This window comes from Aureococcus anophagefferens, assembly GCF_000186865.1.
Source record: "Aureococcus anophagefferens unplaced genomic scaffold AURANscaffold_18, whole genome shotgun sequence".
NCBI classification, from domain to species: Eukaryota; class Pelagophyceae; order Pelagomonadales; family Pelagomonadaceae; genus Aureococcus; species Aureococcus anophagefferens.
The window spans coordinates 774638-800273 of record NW_008705578.1 but is presented as its reverse complement, the minus strand read 5'-3'; the positions used below and the strand labels follow the sequence as shown (position 1 = coordinate 800273).

Sequence of the window (25636 nt, the reverse complement as noted above, 5' to 3'; positions counted from 1 at the left end):
CCTCCCCCGGCAACAGGCACGGACCGTCGTGAATGTGGAGACCTCCACGGAGACCATGGAGCCCTCGAGCTCGAGCCGGTCGACCATCAACCCGGCCTTCATCTTCTTGTTCGTCACGGGCCTCAGCGGCCGCTGGTCGTAGCGGACTTGGTCGCAGGGCGTGGCGTCGAGTTTCCCGACGCACTCGCCCGGCGTGTTCGCGAAGCAGGTGAGAAACTCCTGGTTGAGCGCCTCCTCGGCGCAGGCCTGGGTCGGCGCGTCGCCCGGCCAGGAGAACACGGCGAGCGACGGCAGCCGCGCGCCGCGCGGAATCTTCACTCGCAGCGTGCAGTCGTCCCCGGCGTTCGTCGCCTCGACGCGCGTCGCGTTCGCGCCCGCGGAGACCTTGAGCGTGCTGTCCGTCTGGGCCCGCAGCACGAGCTGGACCTTGGACTCCTTGCGGTTCGCGTCCTGGAAGACGACGTCGCAGTCCGCGACGTAGATCTCGAGCGGCCGGGTCGCGGGCGCCTCCTCGTGTTCGTGCACGCGCAGGAGCCAGACGGACAGCGGCGCCATGCCAAACACGAAGAAGAGCGCGAATCCCCATAAAAGCGCGACGCGGAACGCGCGCCGCGCGTAGAGCCGCTTCTCGCGCGGCGTCATCGGCGGCTTCACGTGCTTGTGCGCCTTCGTGGACAAGACGTCCGCCTTCTTTTCTTCCTCCTCGAGGTTCAGCGCTGGCGGCTTGACGGCCGCCGCCTCGCCCACCGGCGCTATTTTTGCCATGGGCTCTACTCAGTCGCGCATCGTTTCAACCGAGTGCATTCTACACGCGTTTAGCGCGGCGGGCCGGGCGTGCCGCGAACTGGATTAGTGCAGGCAACCTTGAGGCTCGTAGAGCCGGCTGCCGCATTCCTCGTCGCGATGGGCTTCTTCGACACGCCGGAGACCGACGACCCCTGGCTCAAGCGCTACTCGCTCTTCCTCAAGTTCGAGGGCCAGGTATTCGGCGGCATAATCGTCGTGGCCTACTTTTTGAAGTGGGGCGTCGCCTGGCACGACGCGGGGCAGCCCTTTACCGTGACCGACATCAGCTTCTCGGCCTACTGGGACATGATCTTGATCATCTACACGACGTTCGGCATCTGGATCACGCAGGCGTCGTTCGACCCCGTCGCGTTCAAGCCGCTCCTGTCCTGGGGCATGTGGGGCGGCAACTTCTGCCACGGCGTCGTCGCATTCGTCCACTGCTTCGACGGCAACGGGCCCAACAAGGCCGCGACGGCCTACGCGAAGGCGGCCTTCGGCAGCAAGCTCAACATCGACAAGCTCCTCATCGCCGTGCCGCTCTGGTTCGGCATGTGGGCCGCGAACCTCTTCTTCTTCAAGAAGTGCTTCGGGAACTACGGCCTGCCCTACCTCGCGAACATCACGCCGGCGAGCGCCCAGTACACGTCCAAGGTCAAGCAGACGGAGCTCGCCTAGGCGGGGGCAAGCAGACGGAGCGGACGTCCGTCGCGGTGTGAAGCTCAAGCAGCGCCCCCTACTAATTTACTTCTGCTCCTTCGTCCGCGCAACCCCGCCCCCCGCGGCGGCCTCGACGAGGTCCATGAGCGCGGCGACGCTCGCGCCCGGCGCGTTGAGCGTCAGCACGAGGTCGTGGTCGCCGTCGCCGCGGAACGCGAGGCGGATCGCGTTCTTCTTCAGGGGCACGGGGCTCGGGACCCTGGCGACCTCGTGGAGGTTGCGCAGCTCGTGGCGCTCGTCCTTCGCCGCGGGGCGGCCGAAGACGGACAGGAGCCCCGCGACGGACGCGTTCGGCGCCCAGTAGAGGCACGGCCGCGCGACCCAGAGCGTGCCCGGCGTCGCGAGGTCGCGCGTGCAGGGCCAGCGCCCGAGGGCGACGTCCTTGGCCAGCGCCGCGTTCTCGTTGCGCTGCCACAGATCCGCCGACGGCGACGCCTGGCCGATCCACGCGCCCGCGCGGACCGCGTCCGAGACGTCGTCGACGAGGCGCCGCCTCCGCGCCGCGACCGCGGCCTCCGCGACGTCCGCGAACTTCTCCAGCTCCGCGACCCCCGCGGCCTCGCGCGCGTCGGCCGCGTCTCCCAGGCTCGCCGCGGCGTCGCGCGCCGCGCGGTTCAGCAGCGACGCGCGCGCGATCTTGCCGGAGAGATTCGCGTCGACGGCGTCGTCCTTGAACGCGCGCGCGACGACCTCCGCGGCGTCGCGCGCGAAGGTCTCGGCGCTCCACACGTCCACGATGGCACCCCCGGAAAGCGGCGGCGGCGGTGGCACCTCGAGCTCCACGTCCGGCGGCAGGTCCACGCGCGCCTCCGCGTACGCCTTCCGCACGACCGCGACGACCTTCTCGAGCCCCGCGAGCGCGTCGCGGCGCGCGGCGTCGCACGCATCGCGCTTCGGCTTGAAGCGCCGCGCGGCGTCGCGGCGCACCGCGCGGTCGATGTCCGCGAGCACGGCGCCGTCGAGCGCGACCGTCGCGTCTCCGTCCGCCTCCCCGTCGCTCGCCGCGCGCTCCAGCGCCTTGCGGCTCTGCGCGACCTTCGCCTTTTCGTCGTCGCGCACGGCCCGCAGGACGGCCTTGAGCGCGCCGCGGCAGTCGCCGGCGCAGCGGAAGACGCCGAAGCGGCTCCGCGCGGCCGCGTCGTTCGACGTCGTAGACGCGCACTCCAGATCGAAGATCTCCGGCGGCACGGGCGGCTTCGCGTCGAGCCGCGCGGCGTGGATGGCGTCGCGCCACGCCACCAGATCCGCCGCCTCCTCGAAGCAGAGGAGCCATTCTGTGTTGTTGTGGCACACCTCGAGCACGTGCTCCGTCGGCGCGCCGAGCGGCGGCTTTGGTGGTGTCGTTGTGTCGGCGGCGCTGTCGCGGAAGTAGCGCGGACCATCGTCGTCGTCGTCGTCGTCCTCCGCCGCCGCCGCCGCCGGGGCCGCCTCGGCGACGCGGAGCTTCGTCGCCGGGTCCGCGGCCATCGAGCCCCGCGGCTTGCCCAGGTCGTTCATCGCCGCGGAGAGGATCGAGTCGCCGCCCTCGAAGTAGCGCAGCTCCTTGAAGCCCAGGGCGACGGTCCGCTTGACCCAGAGGTCGCGGTCGCTCTGGGAGGCTTGTATTTTGACGTCGCGCCGCTTCCAGCACACGCCGACCTTGTCGAAGTCGCGGCTCGTGAGCAGCCGCCGCGCGCGCAGCGTCGTGTTGTGGTTTACGGTTTTCCCACCCGACTTGACGGTATAGGCCTCGACGGCCTCGAGGATGGTCGCCCAGGACGCGTCGAGCGACAGCGGGATCGCGACGACGGATCGATCTTTGTTATCATCGTCGGCGAGGGCGCCGGCCTCGCGCCACGTCCGCAGGATCTCGGGGTGCTTGATGACGGTGAACTTCGCTGGGGCTCTTGGGTCCAGTTTTGGTGGTGTTGCTGGGTTTGGTGTTTGGGTGCCGGACAGCGTCTCCTCGTCCATGCTCTTAAACGCGCTTTTTGTTGCACAGCAACATTCGATCGAGAAGCAGACCTGATGGCTCGGGCAGCCCTGCGGATCGTGGCCGTCGCCGGTTTCGCCGGCGCCGTTCGCGAGCGCCCGCTGCGCTTCTTCAATGGCCTCCAGAACGAGGGACTCCAATTCAACCTCACGACGCAGTTCGAGACCGGCGGCGAGGTCATCGTGGTCTTCGGCGCCGGGGGCAGCGGCGATTTGCAATTCATCGGCGGCGGCACGGGCCTGTCGTCGGACTACCTGGCCTTCAACGGCACGGAGGCCTGGTCCTTCGCCTACCGCCTCGAGAGCAGCGGCGTCGTCTGCGCCGGCGCGCTCGAGCCGTTCTCGGAGGACGCGCGGGCGACCGTGATCTACGTGGGCTCGACCGACGGCATCTCCGACGGCACCTGCGAGGGCTTGTTCGTCCACAGCCACAGCTCCCAGGCCGAGGTGACCATCGTCGCCGACGCGAAAGTTCCCAGCGTGAACAACTGGACGATGTGCTTTTTCAACGACGGACAGTGGAAAGCCGAGGACATCGCCTACCAGGGCGCCGTGAACACCTACTTTGACGGGGGGATTACGGAGGTCGCGCTCCTGGACCGCGCCGACTCGGCGGCGTGTGGGAGAAGCACATGGGACGACGCGGTGGAGGCAGCGGTGGCCACGACGGAGCTCCGCTTCGGGTCCTGGCCGACCCTCGTTGTTGTTTTTGGCGACGGTGGCGGATCTGGCGGCGTGCGCTTCCACTGCGAGGGCTGCGTCGAGGGTAGCTCGGGGAAGCAAAGCCGCTGCTCGAGCATCTTCCTCGAGCACGAGTCGTCGAGCGGCGGTCAGCCCTGCGACCACCTCACGACCCTCGCCGTCATCGGCATCATCGTCCTCGCGATCTTGCTGCTCTGTTTCATCCTCGCGGGCCTGCGCACCTGGTCCATGTACCGCGGCCGCGAGGGAGGTTCGCAATCCGTCAACGGCGAGGGCTACGCCGAGCTCCCCGCGAGCGCCTAGTGGAGTATAATACGGAGGTTGATGCTTCCGCGCCGTCAAGGCCGGGTACCGGGGCGGCGTCTTAGGGGACTACTGCGTTTTAAGTTTCGATCTCGAGCTTCAACACGCGTGATTGACTCCTCGGTGCAGTTCTTGCAATTGACAGAGCCATGGTGGGCGCGTCCGCGCGCCGGCGCGTCGTGTCGCTGGCGATGCTCCGCCCCGTGTCGTGCCACCGATCGGCGTCGACGCGCGGCTGGGCGCAGAGCCAGGAGGTGCGGGCCTTCGCACGGAGCATGGACGAGCACGGTGCCATCGTCGAGGCCGTCGTCGCCGCGCGCGGCTCCGAGGGCTACGCGTCGCCGTGCCCCGTCGTCGGCGCGTCCGTGGGCGCGCACCTGCGCCACTCGCTGGAGCACGCGAAGTGCTGCGCCGACGCCGTCGCCGCGCTGCGGGCCGGCGAGGCGGCGCCCGTCGCGCGCTACGACGCGCGCGAGCGCGACGAGGCGCTCGAGACGGACCCGGCGCGCGCCGTCGCCTACGGCGCGGCCGTGCGCGACGCCGTCCTCGCCGGCGCCGGCCTCGACCTCGACGCGGCCGTGCGCGCGGCCTTCGCGCTCAGCGCGGACGCGGCCGACGGCGACGTCGCGCTCCCGTCGACGGTGCGGCGCGAGCTCGCCTTCGTCGCGCACCACGCGACGCACCACTTCGCCATGATCAACCTCATCGCCAAGGGCCACCTCGCCATGGACCTGCGGGAGGGCCTCGGCCGCGCGCCCGCGACGCGCCGCGACGACGCGGCGAAACATAAGCGGTAGCGTGCTGTCCCGGCGAAGCAGCGCCGACGGCTCAGCTGTGCTTATCCAGGGGCGCTAGAGGGGTACCTAGGCAACCGAGCTAGCTGCTGACAGCCAGGCCGACGGCTCAGCTCGAGGGACCTAGGCGCGGAGGGCCTCGTCGGCGTCGCCGGCGTCGAGGAGGCCCGCGGCGGCCGGGTAGGCGGCCTTGACGCGCGCGATGCCCGCGGCGCCGGCGACGTCCTCGACGAGCGCCTGGTCGCCGGACGCGCGCGCGGCGACGCCGGCCGTCGCCGCGCCGAGGTCGCGGAGGAAGGCGTCCTCCGCGGCGGCGTCGGCGAACGCGCCGGGCACGGACAGGTTCAGCTGGTTGATTTTGCACGCGACGCCCTTGAGCTCGTGGCGGCACGCGCAGGCCTACGATTTCGGATCATCTCTCCGGGGGTCGTCCAAAGTCGTCGGCGCCGGCGCGGACGAGCCCGGCGCACGCGCGCGAGTTGATGCCGCCGAGCGCGGACCGCGCGCCGTCGACGGCGTCGCCGAGGACGAAGGTGTAGGACGCATCCGCGTCGTTGGCCACGCGCGGCATGAGGAGCCGCGCCGCGGAGAAGTGGAGCGCGGGCACCTGGACGGCCTTCTGCGCGAACTCCTCGTCCGAGAGCGAGAAGAGGTGGTCGCCCGCGAGCGTCCGCGTCTCGTCGCAGGCGCCGCGGCCGGCCCAGTAGCGCACGCCCGCGTGGGCGACGACGTGGTCCAGCCGGTTGCCGCTCATCTCCATGACGCGGTCCACCGTCGCCTCGGCGCGGCCGGGCAGCAGCGAGCCCTTGATCGGCGTGAGCCGCTCGGGGCGGCCGAGGCCCTCGACGAGCGCCTCGAGCCGCGTCGTCGACCGCGTGTTCACGATGACCGACGCGCCCGCGTCCAGCAGCCCGCGCACGACGTGCTGGCCCACGACGTCGACGCCGCCGACGACCCAGCAGACCTTGCCCTCGAGCGACACCGGCGGTGGCGCGTCCGCCTTGCCGAAGCCGAAGAACGTGCGCTGTGCGAGCGCGCGGGAGTGGCGCTGGGCGAAGGCGGCGCGGTGCAGCATATTGCAAGCGCTCCGATGATGCGTCGCGGCTTCGAGCACGTGCTCGCAGCGGCATCCTGAAGTCATCGGCGGCTCGTTGCCTCTCGAACTCCGAGTCGGGGCAGCCCGACCGCGTCGTCGTCGTTCCTCGGGGACCTCGTCGGCCAGCAGCGTCGTCGTCGTGCAGCGGCAGCACCGTCGTCGTGCGGCGGCAGCACTTCGGCCAGCAGCAGCAGCGGCGGCGGCGATGCGCCGTTTCCTGGTCGTGCTCGCGGGCTGCACCGCCGCCATCGATGTTCCACGCGACCTAGCGAAGCTCGACGACGCGGCGCTCGCCGCGCTGGCCGCGGCGGCCCGGTTCGAGCAGGCGCGGCGCCGCGGCGCCGCCGGCGGCCCGGTCTTCGCGTACGCGCACAAGCAGACCTTCGCGACGAGCGACCCCGCGGGCGCGGCCGTGTTCCTGCGCGACCACGTCGGCGGCACGACGAACGTGCCCATGACGAACACGAGCCACACCTGCGCCGACGGCTCGCTGAGCGGCTACACGCACGTCGTCTACTTCCCGGGCACGCCGGACCAGCCGCGCGGCTTCACGGTCCACTTCGTCTACAACCCGCACAAGCCGCCGTTCGCCGGCGGCGTCGTGCCCGGCACGGACGTCGACGCCTACACGCTCGGCGAGCGCGTCGAGGCCTTCCGCCGGGGCCGCTTCGACGCCGGCGTCTTCGACCAGTTCGTCGACACGCACCTCGGCGTCGCCTACGAGTCGCTCGACCCCATCGTCGACCACTGGCGCGCGCACGACATCCCGTTCATCTGCCGGACCTGGTGCTGCGGCCCGGGCATGCCGCAGTGGCCGGACCAGTGCCCCTACAACCGCACGAACACGGAGTACTGCGAGCAGGGCTGCTACGTCCAGCTGCCCCACGGCATCATCGTCGAGGCCCTCTGCGGCCTCGGCGGCGGCCTCGCGGGCGCCCAGGCGTGCCTCACGAAGGCCCAGCCGGAGATCTTCAACCTCTGCGCGCCGAGCTAGGGGGATGTGTGGTACTACATGGTTTTTGTTCGATGGACACCATGGGCCCTCTGCGCCTGACGCGTGGCGACGTCGACGCGCCACGCCTCTCGCCGCGCTGGGCAGCCGCGGCGAGGTCGTCGCCTCCATCGGAGGCATCGCCATGGGCTACCTCGCTCGAGGCACGCCCGATCTAGTCTAATTCGCACTTTAGTCGACGCCGATCAGAGGGGATTCGGAGACGCGAGGTGGAGCACGGGGAGGGGTAAGGCCCCTGCGTCCTGCGCCCCGCGAGTGAGCCCTTCGAGAACAGCTTCCATATTTGCGGCATCCAGATTCGGGAATCCGGGAGTAGGCCACCAGCAAACTTTAAGAGAGACATCTCCGTGCATGTGGGCATAAGTTTGCGACATATCAACGACGTGGTAACCGAGAGCGCACAGACCCGTGATCATCGCACGCTTCTCGCTAACAGGAATGTGAAAATTTTCCGGTTGGTCTCCGTAGTCGCTGTAATATGAACCGATAGTTTCTTTGTAAATGTTTACAAACTCCACGTGTCGTGTCTCTGAGGGACCCAAGTTCGCGTCGTGTTCTTTCTTCGCGTCGATCAGATTCATGGCCGCGCGCAGGTACCGGTTCTTCATCATCGTTCTCAGCCGCTCTATCTCCTCTCGTTGGCGCGAGACAAGATCGTCTCTATCGTGGTGGAGCACCACGCTGAGCGCTTGGCGCGACCTCCCGTCCAAGCTCATGCTGTCGATTTCAGGGCCGCCGAGTTCAACCGCAAAACACCAACCACGCGATGCGCCGGGGAGAAGCCGCGATGCGGCGCGGTCGCAGCGAGGTAAGTCAAGGTGTGAGCGGCGCGCAGCGGTGTGAAGGCGATCAGCGAAGGCGATCAGCGCGGGCGAGGCAGTCGCGTCTCCTCCAAAGTCTTGTGGTGAAAATCTGTGGCAAAGATCTAGCTCCCGAGATCCGCTTGCGCCGCTCGCGCCGCGTCGCCAACGCCAAACCACACGAAACCATGGGCGCCTTCTTCAGCTCCTTCGGCGGCGAGACGACGACGCCGCCGCCAAAAGCGAAGGCCGCCGCCAAGAGCAAAAAGGTCGCCAAGAAGGCCACGGTGCAAAAGAAGCCGGCGGCGAAGGCGAAATCCCCCGCCAAGGCCAAGCCCGCGGCGAAGGCGAAATCCCCGCGCCAACAGGACGAGGACGCGCCGCCGCCCGCCGCGGGCGCCGAGTCCGCGCGCCTCGAGTTCGTCGGCGCGAACGCCGCGAACGAGTCCGGCGAGAGCTCCAAGTTCTGGCAGATGACGCTCAGCGGCGCCCACACCTACGTGGTCAACGGGCGCATCGGGACGGAAGGCACGCTGCAGACGCCCGTCTTCCACGGCGACGCGGCCGCGGCGCGCAAGTTCTTCGACAAGACCGTCAAGAGCAAGCTCAAGAAGGGCTACCAGCCCGCCTAGACTAGGAAGCTAAGGACACGCGTACACAAATTAGAGAAGACGCCCTCCCCGTACCTGCGGCGGGGGGAACGCGTCGCCGCGAAAACGCGAGCGCGAGGGCCCGCGGGATTCGCGGTCGCTCGGGGTCGGATTACTAGAAATGAACGGGTCACCGCGCGCGTGTGTTGAAGTGATGTGGCGCGGCGTCCGGCCGCCCGGAGGGCGGCCCCGACGGGCGCCGCCGCCGCGCGGCGAGCGCTCGAGCCGCGCGGCGGCCGGCGCGCCGCGGCGCGATGTTCGGGCGCCGTCGCGCGCGGCGGCGGCCGCGGGGGCTCGAGCGGCCGCCGCGCGTGCGCGCGCAGCCCGACGCGCTCCCGTGGTTGCCGAATTGTCGTCACTCCCCGAGAGAAAGACACGAAACGCGGACGCGGGCGCGCGCTATCGCGCCGGCGGCCGCGACCAGTACGCGTCCGCGAATCCCGCGGGCGCGACGGCCACGAGCGCGCGGCGCGCCGCCGCCGCGGACGCGGCGTTGCCCTGGGCCGCGAGGCGCTCCGCGAGGAAGGCCCGGAGCGCGCCGTCGTCGCCGAGGCCCGCGAAGGCCTCCGCGGCGGACGGCGGCGCCTCGGACTCGTCGGCGGAGCTCGCGCCGTCGTCGGAGCTCGACCGCGCGCCGTCGTCGTCGTCGTCGTCGACGGGCGCCGTACGGGCCGGCGTCGGCGGCCACGCGGCGGCGAGCTCGGCGTCGCGGCGCGTCCGGTCGCCGTCGGCCGGCGTCGGCGGCCGCGCCGCGAGCTCCGCGGCGAGCTCGGCGTCCGACCGCTCCTGCGACAGGCGCCGCCGCTCCTGCGACAGGCGCCACCGCCGCTCCTGGTCCGCCTCCTTGAGGAAGGCGTCGAGCCCGAACTCGTCGGGCGACGGCGCGACGCGGTCGTCGCCGCCGCCGCCGGCGTCGTCGAAGCCGCCGCCGCCGTCGTCGCCCACGTCGTCGTCGCCGCCGCCAAAGCCATCGCCGCCAAAGCCGTCGTCGCCCATAGACTCGTCGCCGCCATCGAAGCCGCCGCCCACGTCGTCGTCGTCGCCGCCCGGCGCGCCGTCCGCCGCGAGCTCGAGCGCCAAGAGCGTGTGGAGTTCGCATTTCCCCTCGGCCCGGACGCCGGCGAGCCGCGCGGCGAGCCCCGCGGCGCGCTCGCGCTCGCGGTCGAAGGCGGCGTTGGCCGCGTCGCGCTCGGCGGCCAGCGCGTCGAGGCCGTCCGCCTCCCGCAGCCGCCGCTCCAGCGGGCCGACGGCGTCCTGGACGATCGCCCGCCGCCTCCGCTCGTCGCGGCGCGCGCGGCCGACGGCGTCGAGCTCGCGCCGCCGCAGGGCCTCGAGGGCGTCCTCCGCGGCGCCGAGGCGCCGCGCGTCGTCGGCGGCCGCGGCCCGGAGCCGCGCGGCCTCTTCCCGGACCGCGGCGAGCTCGCGCGCGGCGCCGCGCCCCCGCGCCTCGAGCGCCGCGACGAGGCGGTCCTCGCCGGCGTCGCCCGCCGGGAAGTAGTCGTACTTGATCACGTCCCGACTCTGCAGCAGCGTGATCGTGTCGCCGGACTCGAGCCGCCGCGCGTCGGCGATGGTGTGGCCGTTCACCTTCGTCTCGTTGCTCGCGCGCGCGTGCTGCTCGAGGCGCACGCCGTCGAGGTTCACGTGCAGCAGGCACTGCACGCCGGAGACGCGGCTGTGGGCGAGCCGGACGCGGTCCGCGCGCGCGCCGTGGTAGCGCTCGGGCCGGCGGCCGAGCACCACGCTCTCGGCGCAGAGCGCCACGAACTGCGGGTGCCGCGCGTCCGTGTCCGGCGTGCGCACGAGCACGCCCCAGGCGATCTCCGGCGCCGCGGTCATCATCTGCGCTGCGGCGTCATTGCTGCGCGCGTCATTGCTCTGCTAGGAAGGCGGCGCTCTCCATCATGCTGCTCAAAAGGGCCTCTCCCACACAGGTCTAATCCAGAGTGCACCAGGCGGTGGGCAGCCGAGCCCGCTTTAAAACGATGGCGGCCGCGGCTGAGCCGCCAAAGGCAACCCCGACGCCTTCGTCGACGGTCTTCTCGGCGGCGGCGATGCCTGCGATGGTGCGGGCGACCGTCGAGCCGCCGACGATGGCGCCGCGTCGCGTGCCGCGCTACGTCCGCGGGGCGGCGGCGAAGGTCCCGGCCTGGACCTTCGGCGAGGACTGGGCGCGCCACCACTTCCCCGGCAAGTGGAGGCAGCACATGGTCTCGGGCACGTTCGTCCGCATGCTCGAGCCCGAGTGGGGGCTCTTCGTCTGGGACGACCCGGAGGACGCGCCGAGCGAGCTGCGGACGCTGCTCAAGCACGTCGTGTGGCAGGACGACGACGCCGAGGAGGACGCGTGCTACTTCGACTTCAAGGACGTCCACGTGCTCCACAACGCGCGCCAGGCGCAGTACCAGGGCATCGAGAAGATCATCGAGGGGCTCGCGCGCGGGCTCGACCAACTCCCGAGGGACCTCGTCCGCAAGGTGGACCTGAACGTCACGGCCGTCGAGGAGTTCGACATGATCTTCGCGTCGGCGCAGGCCTCGCGCTCCGAGACCAAGGTCAGGAACCCGGGGGCGGTCAAGACCTACGCCGGCGAGCTCGACGTCGACCGGCGGACGGTGTCGTTCAACTTCGAGACGCTGAAGCAGTGGGCGGCCTTCGTCGGCGTCGAGGGCGCCGTGATCGCGAACCACACGTACAAGCCCGACCTCGCGGCCGGCATGATTCCCGCGGCCATGCTGAAGCAGGGCTTCACCGACGCGACGGAGGGCTGGACCGCGCTCATCGACGAGGGGCTCACGCCGTTGGCGGCCAGCCGCGCGGTCTCGAACGCGTCGACCGTGCTCGAGTCCCAGACGGCGCGCGCGCTCGCCGAGAACATGTGGGACGTGACCGTGTACCTCTTGGACACGCTCATGCTCGGCGACACGAAGTTCTACTACGCGATGGTGCCCGACGGGTACGCGACCTTCCCCGCCGCGGACGTGAAGACGCTCTTCGGCATCAAGCTCGCCGGGCACTACGGCTACTTGCCCGCCAACCTCGTGCACTGGGGGAAGGGGTGCAAGGTCGTGACGGCGTTCATGACCTACACGACGGTCCGCGCGACCGGCGTGCCCCTCCGCGGAGTGCCCCGTGATGGGTGTGCGATCAAGTTCCGCCCGACGCTCCTCGCCCGAGCCTCGGGACTAGTGCTTAACTAGGCGTCTTCGGCGTCGTCCGCGAGCGCGGCCTCGGCGCCGGCACGGGCTTCCTGGGCTCCTCGGGTGCGAGCTGCGCGTCGCTCCTCGAGGTAGCTCGCGTACTTCGCGCAACTCCGGTTCGTCTTGCGGTGGCCCGTGACCCCGCAGGCGCTGCAGGTTTCGACGCGTCGCACGTGAATTGTCTTCGGAAAATGCGTGGCTCGGACCTGCCAGTCCCGGATGACGTGGAAGAAGGTGTTGCGGCCGGGCTGGCGCAGCATGCCAATAAACGGCGCCGCCTCGATCTTCACCAATTTATTACAATGCTCTTGAAGTTGACAATGTAGGTCCTGAGGGGCTATATCGGGGAAAAAACACTTCATGAACGTGATAAATTGCGTGCTGTGCGCAACAATCCCGTGGAAATACGAAGATTTCGTGCCGAGGCCCAGGGCTGTGTGGAGACGCAGAAACAGGTCCACGCGAACCTGGTTGCCTTCGAGACAGTCAATCTTCTCCTTGAAAGTCGCCGGCGGGTGGACCCAGGGCTTCAGCAGCGCGACGAGCGACGTGAAGTACTCGTGGTAGCGCTCGAGCTCGGGGACGAGCGCGAGCTCGCCCGCGGTGACGCGCGCGTTGTCGGCGATCATGAGGTCCAGCTCGTCGTACTTGTGCTCGAGATCCGCCAGGGCGTCCTCCAGCGCAGCGCTCGCCTCCTCCGCACCTGTTTCCACGCTCGCCGTGAGCTCCTTGACGTGCTTGATGGCCGCGTCGATGACCTTCTCCTCGTCCTTGATGCGGCGCGTCAGCTCCGCGCTGATGAGCTCCGAGCTCGGGTCCAGCGCGCGCAAGAGCACGGGGAAGGTCGTCATCAGGATTCTCACCTCCCTACCGATGAGCTTCAAACGCCCTCCTAGTATGACGAGGAGCTGCGGCGCCGTCACGTGAAACCGCGCGCAGGACGCGCCCGCGCCCTCGAGCGTCGTCGCGTCGGCGAGCGCGGCAGCGTAGTTCAGGCGGTCGCCGCTCATGATGGCGCCTGCGTTCAGGTTCTCCTTCGAGGCCTTCAGCGCCTCGCCGACCTCGAACTTCAGCTGCGGCTTCGACTTCTCCTTGCCGCTGGCGATGATCTCGATGCCCAAGTCGGCAGCCTCCTTGCGGAGCGCCGCCTTGTCGAGCTTCGCGACGTAGCTGTCGATGAGCTTGGGCGTCGGCGCCGTGCTGCCCGTGCTGCGCGCCTCGTCGTTGAAGTCCGAGACGTCCTTGAGCGCCCATTCGATGCGCTGCGCGACCTACGCAGCGTTCCATCGCTCGTCGTGTCGAGCGATAAAGTTTGCCAAATATTCACGGTGCAGGGCATTAAGGTTAAGTTGAAGAAATTCGATTAATTGCTCAGGAAATGTGCCGCGGGTAGCGACGCGAGGCGAAGCCCTGAGAGCAGCCGCTGGACGCCCGTCCCGTCCTTCGCCTCGAGGGCCGTCGCGTAAAGGACCGCCGTGTCCCGCACCGCCTTCGACACCATGCTCAAGCCCAAATGAACGGGATCGTCGACGGCGAGGAACACCGACAAGAGGAAGTGGAACAAGTTCGGGCCCACGTGGCCCGGGTTCTCGTCGCACCAGACGGCGTAGGGCGTCGAGTCGAAGAAGCTCTCCGTCGTCTCCCGCACGGTCGCCTTCCAGGCCGCCTCCGCCGCGTAGAACGAGTCGTTGATCTTGCCGTAGTACGCCGAGTCTCGAAGATCGCGCCCGACGCCGACGTCGCCCGGCTCGTGGTTGCAGGCGCTGTTCCAGCCGCACTTGTCGCAGACGGCCGTCTGGAGGCCCTGGGCCATGCGCTTCAGGAGCTGGTCCGCGACGAGCGCCGAGTAGTGGTCGACGTGGTGCACGCCGTCGTCGAGCGGGACGTCGTCGCGGCCTACGCGCCGCGCGCGTAAAAGTTGCGGTGCTTTCGACGCCGGCGCGCGCAGGCGTTGCAAATCCCGCGACCCTGGCAGCGGAAGCGCACGCCCTCGCGGTCCGCCGCCTCCAGCTTCTTGCTCACCTCGGGCATCCAGCCGTGGAGCTCCGGGAGGGTTTCGCCATGCGCGCCCATGTACGCGATCTGCGCCGCGTGGGGCGCGTTGACGTGGCGCTGGAGGTTGTGCGAGCGCCAGAGCGCTAGCTCGATGGAGGTCGTCGAGTTGGCCTTGCACTTGTCCGCGCCGAAGGAGTCGAGGATGTAGGGCTTGTCGTCCTTCTTGAAGCTGAAGTTGAACATGTTGAGCTCGTGCGCGGCCCGCGACTCGAGGAGCTGCTTCTGCCCCTTGTCGTAGGGCACGAGGCGCGCGGCTCCTTGGTCTAGATCGACGTCCAGGGGCACGGGCTCCACGTAGGGCATGCTCTCGTAGAAGTCGTGGAACTCGGCGACGGAGCACGACGTCTTGCGCTTGTTCAAGTCGCGGACCATGGGCTCCATCCTGGACATCCGGAGCTTGAGCATGTACTTGTAGGACAACAGGTCGCGCGCCGTGAGGTAGTTCTGCGCGCCGATGAGCGTCGACAGCTCGACCATGACGTCCGCGTGCTCCGCGACGGCCAGGAGGAGCCGCGCGAACTCGCGCTTGTTCGACGCGTCGACCTTGTTGAGCTCCGCGAGCGCCTCGACCGTCGCGTCCAGACGCAGCCCTCGCTCGTCTGCCAGTCCAGTGCGCTTCTTCAGGTCCGGCGTCGAGGTCCGCATGCGCTTGGGCCGCGACAAAAGTTCCAGGGAAAGCCCGATCCGCGACTCGAGCGGCGGCGCCGAGTAGGGCCGCGGCTTCGCCGGCGCGCGCGGCGTCTCCATCGTCAGCGCCGCCACCTCGGGGTCCTCCTCCTCGTCGCTCGACGAGTCCTCGTCGACCGCGTCGTCCTCCACGGGCGCCGTGTTGTCCTCGTACGAGTACTCGACGCCCTTGCCCTTCTTCGTCTGGAGGTACTCCTGGCGCCGCGTCTTTGGCGCCGGCAGCGGCCGCGCGACGCCGAGCATGGCGCCCACGTCCAGGTAGCCGATGTTGCCCTCGAACCCGCCCGTGTAGACGAGGTTGTCCGGCGCCTTGGCCCAGTAGAACCACGCGCCGCCCTTGAAGAGCCCGCCGGCGGACATCGTCTCCTTGCCGACGCGCGTGAACCGCGGGTCCTGCTTCACGGCGCTCCAGTGATTCTTCCACGTGTCCGGCTCGATGTCGATGGCGTCCGGTGCGTAGCGGCCCTGGCCCGTGCTGGAGACCTTCGCGGACGAGCACAACAGCTGGCCCTGGAAGGAGTTCAACGCCTCGACGACGCTGTCGTAGGAGCCCGCGAACGCGCGGGTCCGCTTCGACATAAAAACTGGGCCGCGCTGGTGCGCCTACAAAAGGGTGATGTTAGGACTGCAACGCACCGGCGCGGCCCACTTTTTCTTGCCCCAGGACCGACTTATCGCCCCTCGAGGCGGCATCATCGCCCGGACGGCGACGACGCGTTCGCCCCGAAGTCGCGCGCGCGCCGCGTCGGGGAAGTCGGACGGCGGGAGCTCACCTTATGGCGCAGCGCGCGCGAGCGGGGCGCAGCCCAACTCGGACCGAAAGACGGCGCGCGCGCCCTCGCAAATCACGGGCTGCCCATCGCTCGGGCTCCCTGGTGCGCTGTGCGCCCGCCGGGGCTTTAGACCTGTGCCAAACTGGGTGGGCTTGGCGCCCTGCGCGTCCGCCGCCGCGACGCGCACGCGGCTTAGACGAAGGGTCCAGCTGCGGAACCTGTCGCGGACAGTTCGGCAGCGGATAAAAGGCAGCGCAGAGACGTGGTCGCCAAGAGAGACGCGCGCGCCGCGGCGCGAACATCCCACATTGGACCGCCACCGCGCCAAGGACGGCCCAGGAAGCGACCCGTCGTCGCAGCGTCGCCAGCGACGCGCGCAAGCACGCATCGACGCGTAATTTCAGGCCAGGTTTGGCCGTCCAGCGACCCTGTTGAAGTCGTGCCCGTGCAAGTTGCACATGTCGTCGAGGGCCCAAAGTGACGACTCTAGCGTTCGTACGAACGCGCGCGCGGATGCACGCGTGCAAGCCCGCCCGCCGCAACGACAGATAAGCCGCAGCCTGCACCTACGTGACGCCGCACGCACACAATCATCACCAAAAAATGGATTGGTCGCGCCTCGAATTCGACTCTTCGAGCGACGAAGCCTCGGCCTCCCGGTCGTCGCTGGACTGCGCGTCCATGGACTCGTCGCTGGCGTCCGTGCAGACGCAGCCGATGGACGTCGACGCGCCGACGCAGCACGCCGCAGACGCGCCGCCCGGCGCCCGCGCGGCCGCGGCGCGCCCGCGGCGGCTGCCGGCGAACGCGAACGCGACGTCGCGCGTCTTCGGGAGCCCCGGCCTCGTGAGCGAGGTGCTCACGTGGTGCGTGACCCTGGCGGACGTGGCGCGCGCGTCGTCGGTGACGACGTTCTCCGCGCGCGCGGCGTGGCCGTCGATCGCGCCGCGGTGCGACGACTCGGACGACGAGGCCGTCGGCCACCCGTCGACGCGGCGGCGCGAGGAGCGGCGGCGGCGGCGGCGCGGCGCGGCGCCGCCGCCGCCCGGCGCGCTCGCGCCCTACCGCTACCGGGACGCGGCGCTCGACGCGTCCGTCGTGCTGCCGCGGCGCGTGCTCGAGGCGCTCGTGCTGCGCCTCGCGCTGCCCGAGGCCGTCGCGGCGGACTACGTCGACGTCGCGGCGCCGCTGCACCCCCTGGCGCGGCGCGTCGTCGACGAGGCGGCGTCGCGGGCCGCGTCCGTGCTCGCGGTGAGCCTCACGCCGTCGCGGGGCTGCGTCGAGCAGGGCACGGCGCTCGCGTGCGCGCGCGCCATGGCCCACGGCCCGCTCTGCGCCCTCGTGCGCGCGCCGCGGTCGAGCCAGCGCGCGCGCGAGTCGGCGTCGGCGGCCCTCGACGGCCTCCTGCGCTGCGTCGTCAAGGCGTCGGCCGTCGTGAGCTCCGACAGCGACGACGACGACGCGGCCTCGCGGAGCAGCTCCGCGTCGTCCCTGCCCGCGTCCAGCAAGCTCAAGAACGAGGTCTTCGAGCTCCTCCGCGAGCGCCGCATCCTCCCGGACCTCGCGCGGCTCATCGCCGACGGCGCGCACCGGCCCGGCGCGGGCGTCGGCGGCGAGCACGACCCCCCCGCGAAGCCGACGGCCCACTGCAAGCGCAGCGCCGCGTCCATCGTCTGCGCCATGGTCTCCCACTTCGGCGCGGACCACCTCGAGCCGACCGTGGTCCGCGACCTCGAGCCGCGCGCGCGCGACGCGGCGACGCTGGACCGCCTCGCGCGCGGCTAAAACACACGTTCCCCTCGAGCGTGCGTGCTTCGGTTTACGGGGGGCGGCGAGCGGCCCGCCCTAGAGCTCGGACTTCATCTCCTCCTCGAGCTTCGCCTCCGCCTCTTGCTCCTCCGCGGTCTTCTCCGGCTCCGCGGCGGGCTCGTCGGCCGCGTCCGTGGCGTTGGCGTCCGTGGCGTTGGCGTCCGTGGCGTTGGCGTCCGTGGCGTTCTTGTCGACGACCTTGGCCTCGATGGGCTTCTTCTTGAGCGCGAGGCGCGTCGCGAGCGTCGCGACGGGCTTGAGCTTGAGCCCGAGGTCCGAGACCTTGAAGGCCGGGTCGTCGTGGGCCTCGAGCTTCGCCTGGGCCGCGACGGAGTCGTCGAGCCAGGCCTGGGCCTTGTCGACCTTGGCGACGAGGTCGTCGAGGTCGAGCTGCTGGAGCCACGGCTTCTCCGTCGCCCAGACCTCCGTCGCGTTGAGCTTGGCCGCGTCGAGCGCGGACTGGAACTTGGCCACGGCCTTGGGCCGCGCCTCGGCCTCCTCGGCGCGGGACACGACGGCGGCCCAGAGGCCCTCCAAAGCGCCGCGCTTCTCGACGAAGGTGGACGCGGGCTCGCCGTCGGACTCGTAGAGCCAGTCCTCGAGCTCCGTCGACATGGCCGAGATGGCCTCGCGCTGCGCCTCCGTGGACACGGGCGCCACGGCGTCCTCCTTGTCGGACATCTGGTTGCGCACCGTGTAGATGGCCGCCTCGAGGTCGTTCTTCGCGCCCTCGCGCTCCATGCGGACCGCCTCGGCGGACGCGATGTGCTTCAGCCGGTCCGCGGCGTCCGCGACGTCGCTCTTCTTCTGGGCCCAGAGGCTCAGGCCCGCGACGGACGGCGTCACGGTCAGCGCGCGCTTGTGCGTCTTCTTCTTGAGGATCTTGCCCGGCGTCGTCGCGTTCGTCCCGTTCGCCGCCGCGGCCTCGTCGCCCTCCTCGAGCTTGCGCTCCTCCGCGGGCGCCGCCTCCTCGGACGCGGGCGCCGCCTCCTCCGCGGGCGCCGCCTCCTCCGCCGCGGACGCCTCCTCCGCCGCGGGCGCCGCCTCCTCGGCGGCGGCCTCGCCCTCGGCCGCGGCCTCGGCGTCCGTCGCGTTCGCGTCCGTCGCGTTCGCGTCGGCCTCCTTCTTCTTGTCCTTCTTGTCCTTCTTCTTCTTGGGCTCCTCCGGCGGCGGCGCGTCGACCTCGTACTCCTCGACGACGGAGACCTCGGCCTTGGACAGCGACGACACCCCGGAGCTGTCGAGCGTGAAGCTCAGCTGGACCTTGGGCCGCGGGAGCGCGCCGCTCGCGTTCTGCTTGGCCATCTCGGCGGCGAAGGCGGCGATGCCCGAGATGTTGTAGAGCGCGATGGTCTTCTGCGTGCCCTCGGGCAGCTCCGCGTCGTCGTCGTACGCGAGCTCGCAGACGATGTCGGCCTCGTGGTGGAACGCGATGGTCCGCGGCTTCGCGCCGAGGCGCGCGCCCTGCTTGAAGAGCGTCGCGCGCTTGTGCCAGTCGGCGTCGACCTCGTGCTCCTTCGTGCCGCCCTTGAAGAAGCCGAGGAGGCCGCCCTCGTCTTTCAGGGACGCCGCGTGCGCGTCGTTCGCCATCTTCACGCCCACGGGGAAGGGCGTGTAGTCCATCATGCCGACCTTGCGCACGCGGAAGGACGTGCTGACGTTGGCGCCGTGGAAGGCGGCGCCTAACGCCACGGCCTCGTCGCCGTTGAGGTGCACGGAGAGCTCGGGCACGTCGCTCTTGTTCGTCCGCCGCTCCGCGAGGAACTCCTTGAGCACGGCCTGGACCCGGGGCACGCGCACGCCGCCGCCGATGATCTCGACGCCGTCGATGTCGTCGACGGTCATGTTCGCCGCGTTCAGCGCGTCGACGATGGGCTGCGTCGCGACGTCGAGGACCTCCGCGGCCGCCTTCTCGAGTTCGGGCCGCGTGAGCGTCATGGAGAAGTCGATGTCGTCGTGGAGCGACGGGATGCCCACGGGGATCTTCTCGTTGGCGCTCAGCACCTCCTTGGTCTTCTTCGCCGCCGCGCGGATCTTGGCCATGGCGCGGGGGATCGTCCGGACGTCGCCCTTCTGCTTCTTCGCGTTCCACTTCTTGTTGAAGCCGTCGGCCAGGAGCTCCGTGAGCGCCAAATCAATCGCGAAGCCGCCGGCGCCCTTCTTCCAGCCCTTGCCCTTGACCTCGAACTGGCCCACGGTCTTGTTCTTGCCGCCGCCCTTGTCCGGGAACGTCGAGTACTCGACGAGCGACGCCTGCACGGACTCGGAGCCCGCGTTGTAGAAGAGGATGACCTTCGTCTCCTCGTACTTGCGGTCCAACCCGAACTGGAGCGCCGCCGCCGTGTTCGCCTCGATGAGGCTCAGCACGCGCATGTCCGCGAGCTCCGCGGCGACGAGCAGCGCCTCGCGCTCGAGCTGCGTCGCGAACGTCGGCACCGTGATGACGCAGTCGCGCACGACGTTGCCGCCGTAGGCCCGCGTGATGTCCTTGGCGTAGCTCAAGATCATGGCCACGAGCTCCTCGGGCGTCCACTCCGTCCACGTGCCGCCGTACTCCTGCGTCGTCGACGCCGGCGCGCCGAGCGCGAGCGCGCCGCGCGTCGCGTTGAAGCGCACCGTCGTCGGCAGGTAGGACTTGCGCAGCAGCGTCGTCACCGCCGGGTGCGAGTCGCTGCGCCCGAGGAACTCCGTGAGCCGCGCGTACGCCTGCTCGGGCTTGCGGCTCAGCATGCCGTACGCGTCCGAGCCGAAGAGCCGCTCGCCGCGCACGAAGGCCACGGACGTCTCCGTCTTCCGCTTCGACACGTGGTTCGTCACGATCTCCAGGGGCGCGCCGGGCTGCACCAGCGCCACCTTCATGAACTCCGTCCCGAAGTCGATGCCCATGACGTTGGCGCGCGCCTGCGGAGGGACGACGGGGTCGAGCGCGGGTCAATGCGCTTCCGGAGGCGCGGGGGGCGCGCCGTCGCCGCCGAGGCGAGGGCCACGACGAGGCGAAGCATGGTGTCGCCGCTGGTGCTGCGAACGAGCTACAGGCACTACTCCGCGTGGAGGTCAGCGTCACCTCCCTCGATTGCGCCTCTCGCCGATGTCGAGGGCCCGTGGAGGGGAACCTCAACCATTAGCCCTCGTGCACCGTTGACCCTCAGAGTCTTTACGCCCGCGCCCGGACGAGCGCCGCGTCGACCCGCGCTTCCTTGTCGCCGTCGTCGTAGTCGATGTCGACGGTGCCGTCGTCGTGGGCGCGCGCGACCGTGCCCGGGTACCAGTCGTCCTCGCCGCCGAAGCGCGCGTCGACTCGCGCGCCCGCGGGGAAGGAGCCCATCGACAGCGCGACGGCGCGCGCGAGGCGCTCCTCGGAGTCGTCGTCGTCGTCGTCGTCGTCCTCGAACTCGTCGTCGTACTCCGGCGCCGCGGGCGCGGGCGCCTCGGTCTCGACCTTTTCGGGCGACGGCAGCGACGGCGCGGCGACGTCCGGCGCGGCCTCGGCGCGCGGCGGCGACGCGGCCGGCGACGCGGCGGGCGGCTCGGCCGGCGCGGCGATGTCCGACGGCTCCGCGGGCGGCGGCGCCGGCGGCGCGGCGGGCGGCGACGCGGGCGACGGGGTGAGCTCGGGCGGCGCCTTCGGCGCGGGCGGCGGCTTTGCGACCGGCTTCCTCTTCGTCGTCGTCGTCTTCCTGGGCGGCGGCGGCGGCGGCGGTTCGCAGCGGCCCCGCGCGCCCCGCCGCGCCGTCCCGAAGCGCGTCGCCGGCGGCGCGCGCGTCACGGCCGCCGTGAGCTTCCGCGAGCCGAGGATGAGCCGCCCGGCGTCCTCGCGGCCGAGACCGAGGACGTCCTTGGCGTCCTCGGCCGCGAGGTGCTTCGCGCGCTTCTCCGCCGCGCGCTCCGCGGCGAGCTCGCGCGTCGCCTTGGCCTCGGCCGCGCACATGGCGCGGGTCCGCCCCCCGAGGAGCGCGCGCTCGAAGTACTCGCCGATGCCCATGAACGGTTTTTTCGCCCTGCCGTCGCCGCGCCGCGGCCACGGGTGGCGCGCGACGGGCTGGTGCCGCGCGTGCGCCAGGGCCCGAAAGTGCGCGAGGGCCGCCTCGTAGGGCAGGAGCCGCGGCCAGGCGCGGCGCAGGACGCCGCGCGCGAAGACGGCGAAGACGCGCCGCGCCGCGGATTTCGCCGTGTGCCGCGACGCGTGCAGCCGGTCGAAGAGCGGCATCGGCGGCGGCGGCTTCGGCGGCCCCTTCGCGGCGGGCCGCACGTTCTCCTTCGCGACGGGCTGCTCGTCGTCCTCGAAGGCGTCGGAGCCGTAGTCGTCGTCGTCGGCGGCCGCGACGGCCGCGTCGCCGAGCGCCGCGGCCAGGGGCTCGGTCGCGACCGGGGGCGCCGCGTCCTCGTCGAGCTCGTCGTAGAAGGCGAGGCGCCCCAGGGCGTTGGCATACGTAAACGCCACGACCGCGGCCGCCAGCACCACGTGCGCGCTCGCCTCGGACGCCTTCGCGCCGTCCGGGAACCGAGCCGCGTGCCCGAAGCGCGCCGCGCCGGCGACGCTTCCGTGGCGGTGGCCCGGCCGGCGCTCCCGCGCGTGGAGCTCGCGGCAGACGCCCCGGGGCGCCCGCTGGGGCGCCGCGCCGCCGCGGCGGACGGCGACGCCGCGCGGCGCGCCGCGCGCGCCCCTCCGATCGACGGCGTCGCGGTAGAGCCGGGCCTCGACGGGCCGCGTCGCCCGCGGCTCGCGGCGCGGCGGGTCCGCCGGCGGCGGCGACGCGGGCTCCCTCGCCCAGGCCGCCTCCCGGCGCGCCTCCGCGCGGCGCGCGACGCCGCGCGCGGACGCCCAGCCCTCGACGGGCGCGTCCCGCGGCGCGCGCGCGGCGACGCGGCCGCCGCCGCCGCAGAGGCCCGCGCGGGGCTGGCCGTTGTCCAGCTGCTCGCCCGTGCGCCGGCGCGACAAAACGAGCATCTGGCACTCGTCGCAGACCTGCTGCCCGACATATTTAAAGACAGCGGTGCTGCCGCAGTTGACGCACGTGCGGCGACCGACGACGCGCACGCCGCCGGCCTCGGAGCCGCGCGCCGTCGTGAGCTTCGGCCCTTTGTCCCAGATCGGCGCGCCGGCGCGCGGCCGGCTCATCGGGGCTGCCGCCATCGACCGGCCGGGCTACGGTCTTTAGCCTCAACGTGACGGAAGGTATCAAACATCTTCTGAGCGAGACACCACTCGTTACGACAACGCTGCGCCTCGCTCGCGGGGTTTCGGGCGCGTCGCTGCGTCGCCGGTGCCGGAGCCGACCGGCGTCGCCGCGGCGGCTCGCGACATGATGGACGACCGGTTCATGACCATGTCGCTGGGCTCGAAAGGCCCGGCGACGATCCCGAACCACCCGCGCAAGCCGCGGGAGTGCGTGACGAACCGCGTCGACGACATCGAGGGCGCCCAGTCGGAGCTGAAATACCTGCGCTACACGTCGCGGCGGCCGAACTTCTACGTCACGGACGACATCGACGGGTCGCACCCCATGAAGCTGCACCCGCGCGGCGTCGGCGGCGTCGACCGGCTCGCGGAGACGGACATCGAGGGCAGCAAGCCGCGGCCGCTGCACTTCAAGACGGAGCGCCACGTGAACCCGCTCTGCCCCGAGTACACGCTGCCGAGCTGCGCCCTCGACATGCCGCCCGTGCCCAAGTTCGTCCGCGACGGCTACGGCATCTCGGACATCGAGGGCACGGCGCCGCGGAGCCGCTTCCGCTTCGCGCAGCGCGAGACCTACGACGTCAAGGACATCGAGGGCGCCCAGGCCGGCTGGCGGCCCCGCCACGAGCGCGTGCGCCGCGAGGGCCCGCCCATGGACAGCCTCAACGTCAAGGACATCAACGACATCGGCTTCAAGACGACGCGCGTCACGGACCCGCTGCGCCCGACGCACCGCATCAACGGCATGGAGGTCAAGGACGACATGGTGCGCACCATGCCCAAGAAGCTGCCCAAGCCCCACGACGGCCCCACGCTGAGCCTCTACACGGACGACATCGAGGGCGCGCGCTGCGGCTGGAAGCCGCCCCACGAGATGCAGCCGCCCCTCGAGAAGCGGCGCCACTTCCGCAACACGAACTACATCGGCGACATCACGGGCGCCCAGCCCGACACGGTCAAGCACAGCATCCGCACGCAGCGCGAGACGAACCCGCTCCACCCGGCGTACCGGTCGCTCGACGGCGACCTCCTCGGCGACCCGACGCAGCCCGACTTCACGCACATCTTCGCCCACCTCATGCCCGAGGGCGCCGCGCCCCCGGCGTCGGCGCCGCGCTCCGCGCTGCCGTCGCGCGGCGCGCTCGCGTCGCGCGGCGAGGCGCCCGCGCCGTCGGCCGTGGACCGCTTCGTCCTCACGAGCGCCGACGGCCGGCCGCGCGTGCCCACGGGCGGCAGCGACCGCCCGCGCACGAACGTGAGCCGGGGCGCGTCCAACAGCCGCGGCGGCACGGCCTCGGGCATCCGCATGGCGACGCCCTCCATGAAACGCGAGGCCGCGCAGGCCGCCGCGGACAAGGCCGCCGTCCTCGCGCTCCCGGCGTGATGACGGCGCGCCCGGAACGGCGCCACGGCCCGGGGCGCGCGGCGCCGGTCGTAACATCCGAGAGACTTTTGAGTGTTCATTGAACTTCAATCGGTGCTTCAACAAGCTGCCCATGGCATGATGATGGTGCGATATCACCACTTTTGCTTCCTCGCGTGGGCCTGCGCGGCGGAGCTCAAGTTCGTGCGCTGGTTCGAGCTGTCCTGCGCGCGCTGCGGCAGCTCCTTCTTCAACGAGATGGTGTCGTCGCATCCCTGCGTCTTCTCCGTGGGCGAGAAGATCCCCATCCTCGCCGCCCAGCGCTGGCTCCAGACGCGGCGCAAGACGGCCGAGCCGACGCCCGAGGACCTGCGCGCGGCCCAGGACATGGCCTTCGCCCAGATCGAGAAGGAGGTGCGCGAACTGAACGACCGCGAGGTCTCGCGCGGCCACGGCGAGCGGTTCCCGGGCTGCCCCTACGTCATGGTCGGCGGCAAGCTGCCCTACGAGCGGCTGCGGGCCGGCGGGCGCCCGGGGTCGAACACCGAGCATTCGCGCCGGGAAACGCCGAAGAAACGCCCAACCCGTAGGCGGCGCGGGCGCGCCGTTCGACGACACGCTCGCGCTCTTCGCGCCCGGCGCCTTCAACGGGTCCCACAGCGCGGGGCCGGCGCGCGTCGTCTTCAACCTGCGGACGAACTCGCTCGATCGCGTGCTGAGCCGCTTCGCGCCGGCCCTCTACGGGAGCGAGCACGGGTGCACCGCGGCGGGCTACGACCACTGCATGAAGTCGACGCACGCGACCGTCGACGTCGCCTGGCTCGTGGCTCAGATGCGCGAGAACGAGGACACGCTCGCCATGGTCCACGACGAGGTGCTCGACACGGCGAAACGCGTCGGCGCGCCGTTGCTCGCGGTCCGCTACGAGGACTTGCTGCGCGACGCGGACGCGGTCTTCCAGGCCTACGTCCTGCCCTTCCTGGGCCTCGACGCCGCGCCGCTCCGCCCGGTCCAGGGCCACGTCCAGGCCAAGCCGTCCGAGGGCCACGTGAAGCGCACGGGCAACCTGACGCACGCGGACATGATCGACAACTGGGCGGACGTCACCGCGGCCGCGGCCGCCGCGGGGCTCGAGGACGCGCTCGTCGACGAGGCGTTGCGCGACGCGACGGGCGAGGTCCTCGTGATCAACCCGCTCCCGGGGTGTGAGGCGCGGGGGCGGTAAAATGGTGAGCCGTTGAAGAAGTTTTGTTGAACTTCAACTTGCGATTGAGGTAGTCATTTCCTTCCGAGCTGAGGAAGGATGGCCGCGGCGCTCATGATTTGCGCCGCCGCGGCGCTCCTTGGAGCGTCCACAACCCATGCGCTCACCCCCAAGACGTCCGCCCCCCCCGCGCAAACGTCGTGGCTGTCGTCCGCCGTCCTCGAGGCCCCCGCCGTCGAGGCGCCGCCGGCGGCGCCCTCGTTGCTCCCCGCGACCTGGGACGACGCCGCTTGCCTCGATGAATGCGCCGTCGAGGACGCGGTCTCGACGGAGTACAGCCCCGTCGACCGCCTCACCGACATGTGGGCCGCGGAGCTGAACTGGGAGCGCGAGGACGCCGACGACGACGAGGCGGCGTTCCTCGACGAGGAGGCGGCCTCCGCGGAGGACGACGCGAGCGCGCTGGACGCCCTCTGGCTCGACCCGGCCGTCGAGCTCTACGAGTCGCTCGACGCGGCGGCGCGCGCCGCGG

At 70.9% G+C, this 25636-nt stretch overlaps 6 protein-coding genes across 6 annotated transcripts in view; 3 read left to right on the top strand and 3 right to left on the bottom strand.

The window, feature by feature from the left end:
- AURANDRAFT_66003 (hypothetical protein) overlaps positions 1–481 on the top strand; it is a gene marked incomplete at both ends in the record, with an annotated part of 2007 nt that extends 1526 nt beyond the window's left edge. Inside the window, one exon of the mRNA XM_009041029.1 lies at positions 245–481. Coding sequence (XP_009039277.1) covers positions 245–481 — 237 coding nt within the window. The remainder of the gene's footprint in view (positions 1–244) is intronic.
- Positions 482–1106: 625 nt separating this feature from the next.
- Positions 1107–3459, bottom strand: AURANDRAFT_66002 (hypothetical protein; the record flags this gene model as incomplete). Its single annotated transcript, XM_009041027.1, has 2 exons — positions 1107–1265; positions 1558–3459. The coding sequence occupies 2 exons, from the start codon at positions 3457–3459 to the stop codon at positions 1107–1109; spliced, it is 2061 nt and encodes a 686-aa protein (XP_009039275.1).
- A 1940-nt stretch (positions 3460–5399) lies between these two features.
- Positions 5400–10673, bottom strand: AURANDRAFT_66001 (hypothetical protein; the record flags this gene model as incomplete). Its single annotated transcript, XM_009041026.1, has 6 exons — positions 5400–5675; positions 5734–6300; positions 6754–6846; positions 8372–8680; positions 8834–8870; positions 9262–10673. The coding sequence occupies 6 exons, from the start codon at positions 10671–10673 to the stop codon at positions 5400–5402; spliced, it is 2694 nt and encodes an 897-aa protein (XP_009039274.1).
- Positions 10674–10927: 254 nt separating this feature from the next.
- AURANDRAFT_66000 (hypothetical protein) lies at positions 10928–12034 on the top strand (the record flags this gene model as incomplete). Its single annotated transcript, XM_009041030.1, has 1 exon — positions 10928–12034. One exon carries the CDS (start codon positions 10928–10930, stop codon positions 12032–12034), a length of 1107 nt encoding a protein of 368 aa, XP_009039278.1.
- A 5322-nt stretch (positions 12035–17356) lies between these two features.
- On the bottom strand, positions 17357–20286 carry AURANDRAFT_38247 (hypothetical protein; the record flags this gene model as incomplete). Its single annotated transcript, XM_009041025.1, has 3 exons — positions 17357–18405; positions 18541–18885; positions 18961–20286. The coding sequence occupies 3 exons, from the start codon at positions 20242–20244 to the stop codon at positions 17395–17397; spliced, it is 2640 nt and encodes an 879-aa protein (XP_009039273.1).
- Positions 20287–22862: 2576 nt separating this feature from the next.
- Positions 22863–25197, top strand: AURANDRAFT_65998 (hypothetical protein; the record flags this gene model as incomplete). The annotated part of the gene is made up of 3 exons (XM_009041031.1): positions 22863–23900; positions 24096–24486; positions 25175–25197. The coding sequence occupies 3 exons, from the start codon at positions 22863–22865 to the stop codon at positions 25195–25197; spliced, it is 1452 nt and encodes a 483-aa protein (XP_009039279.1).
- Positions 25198–25636: the final 439 nt, after the last annotated feature.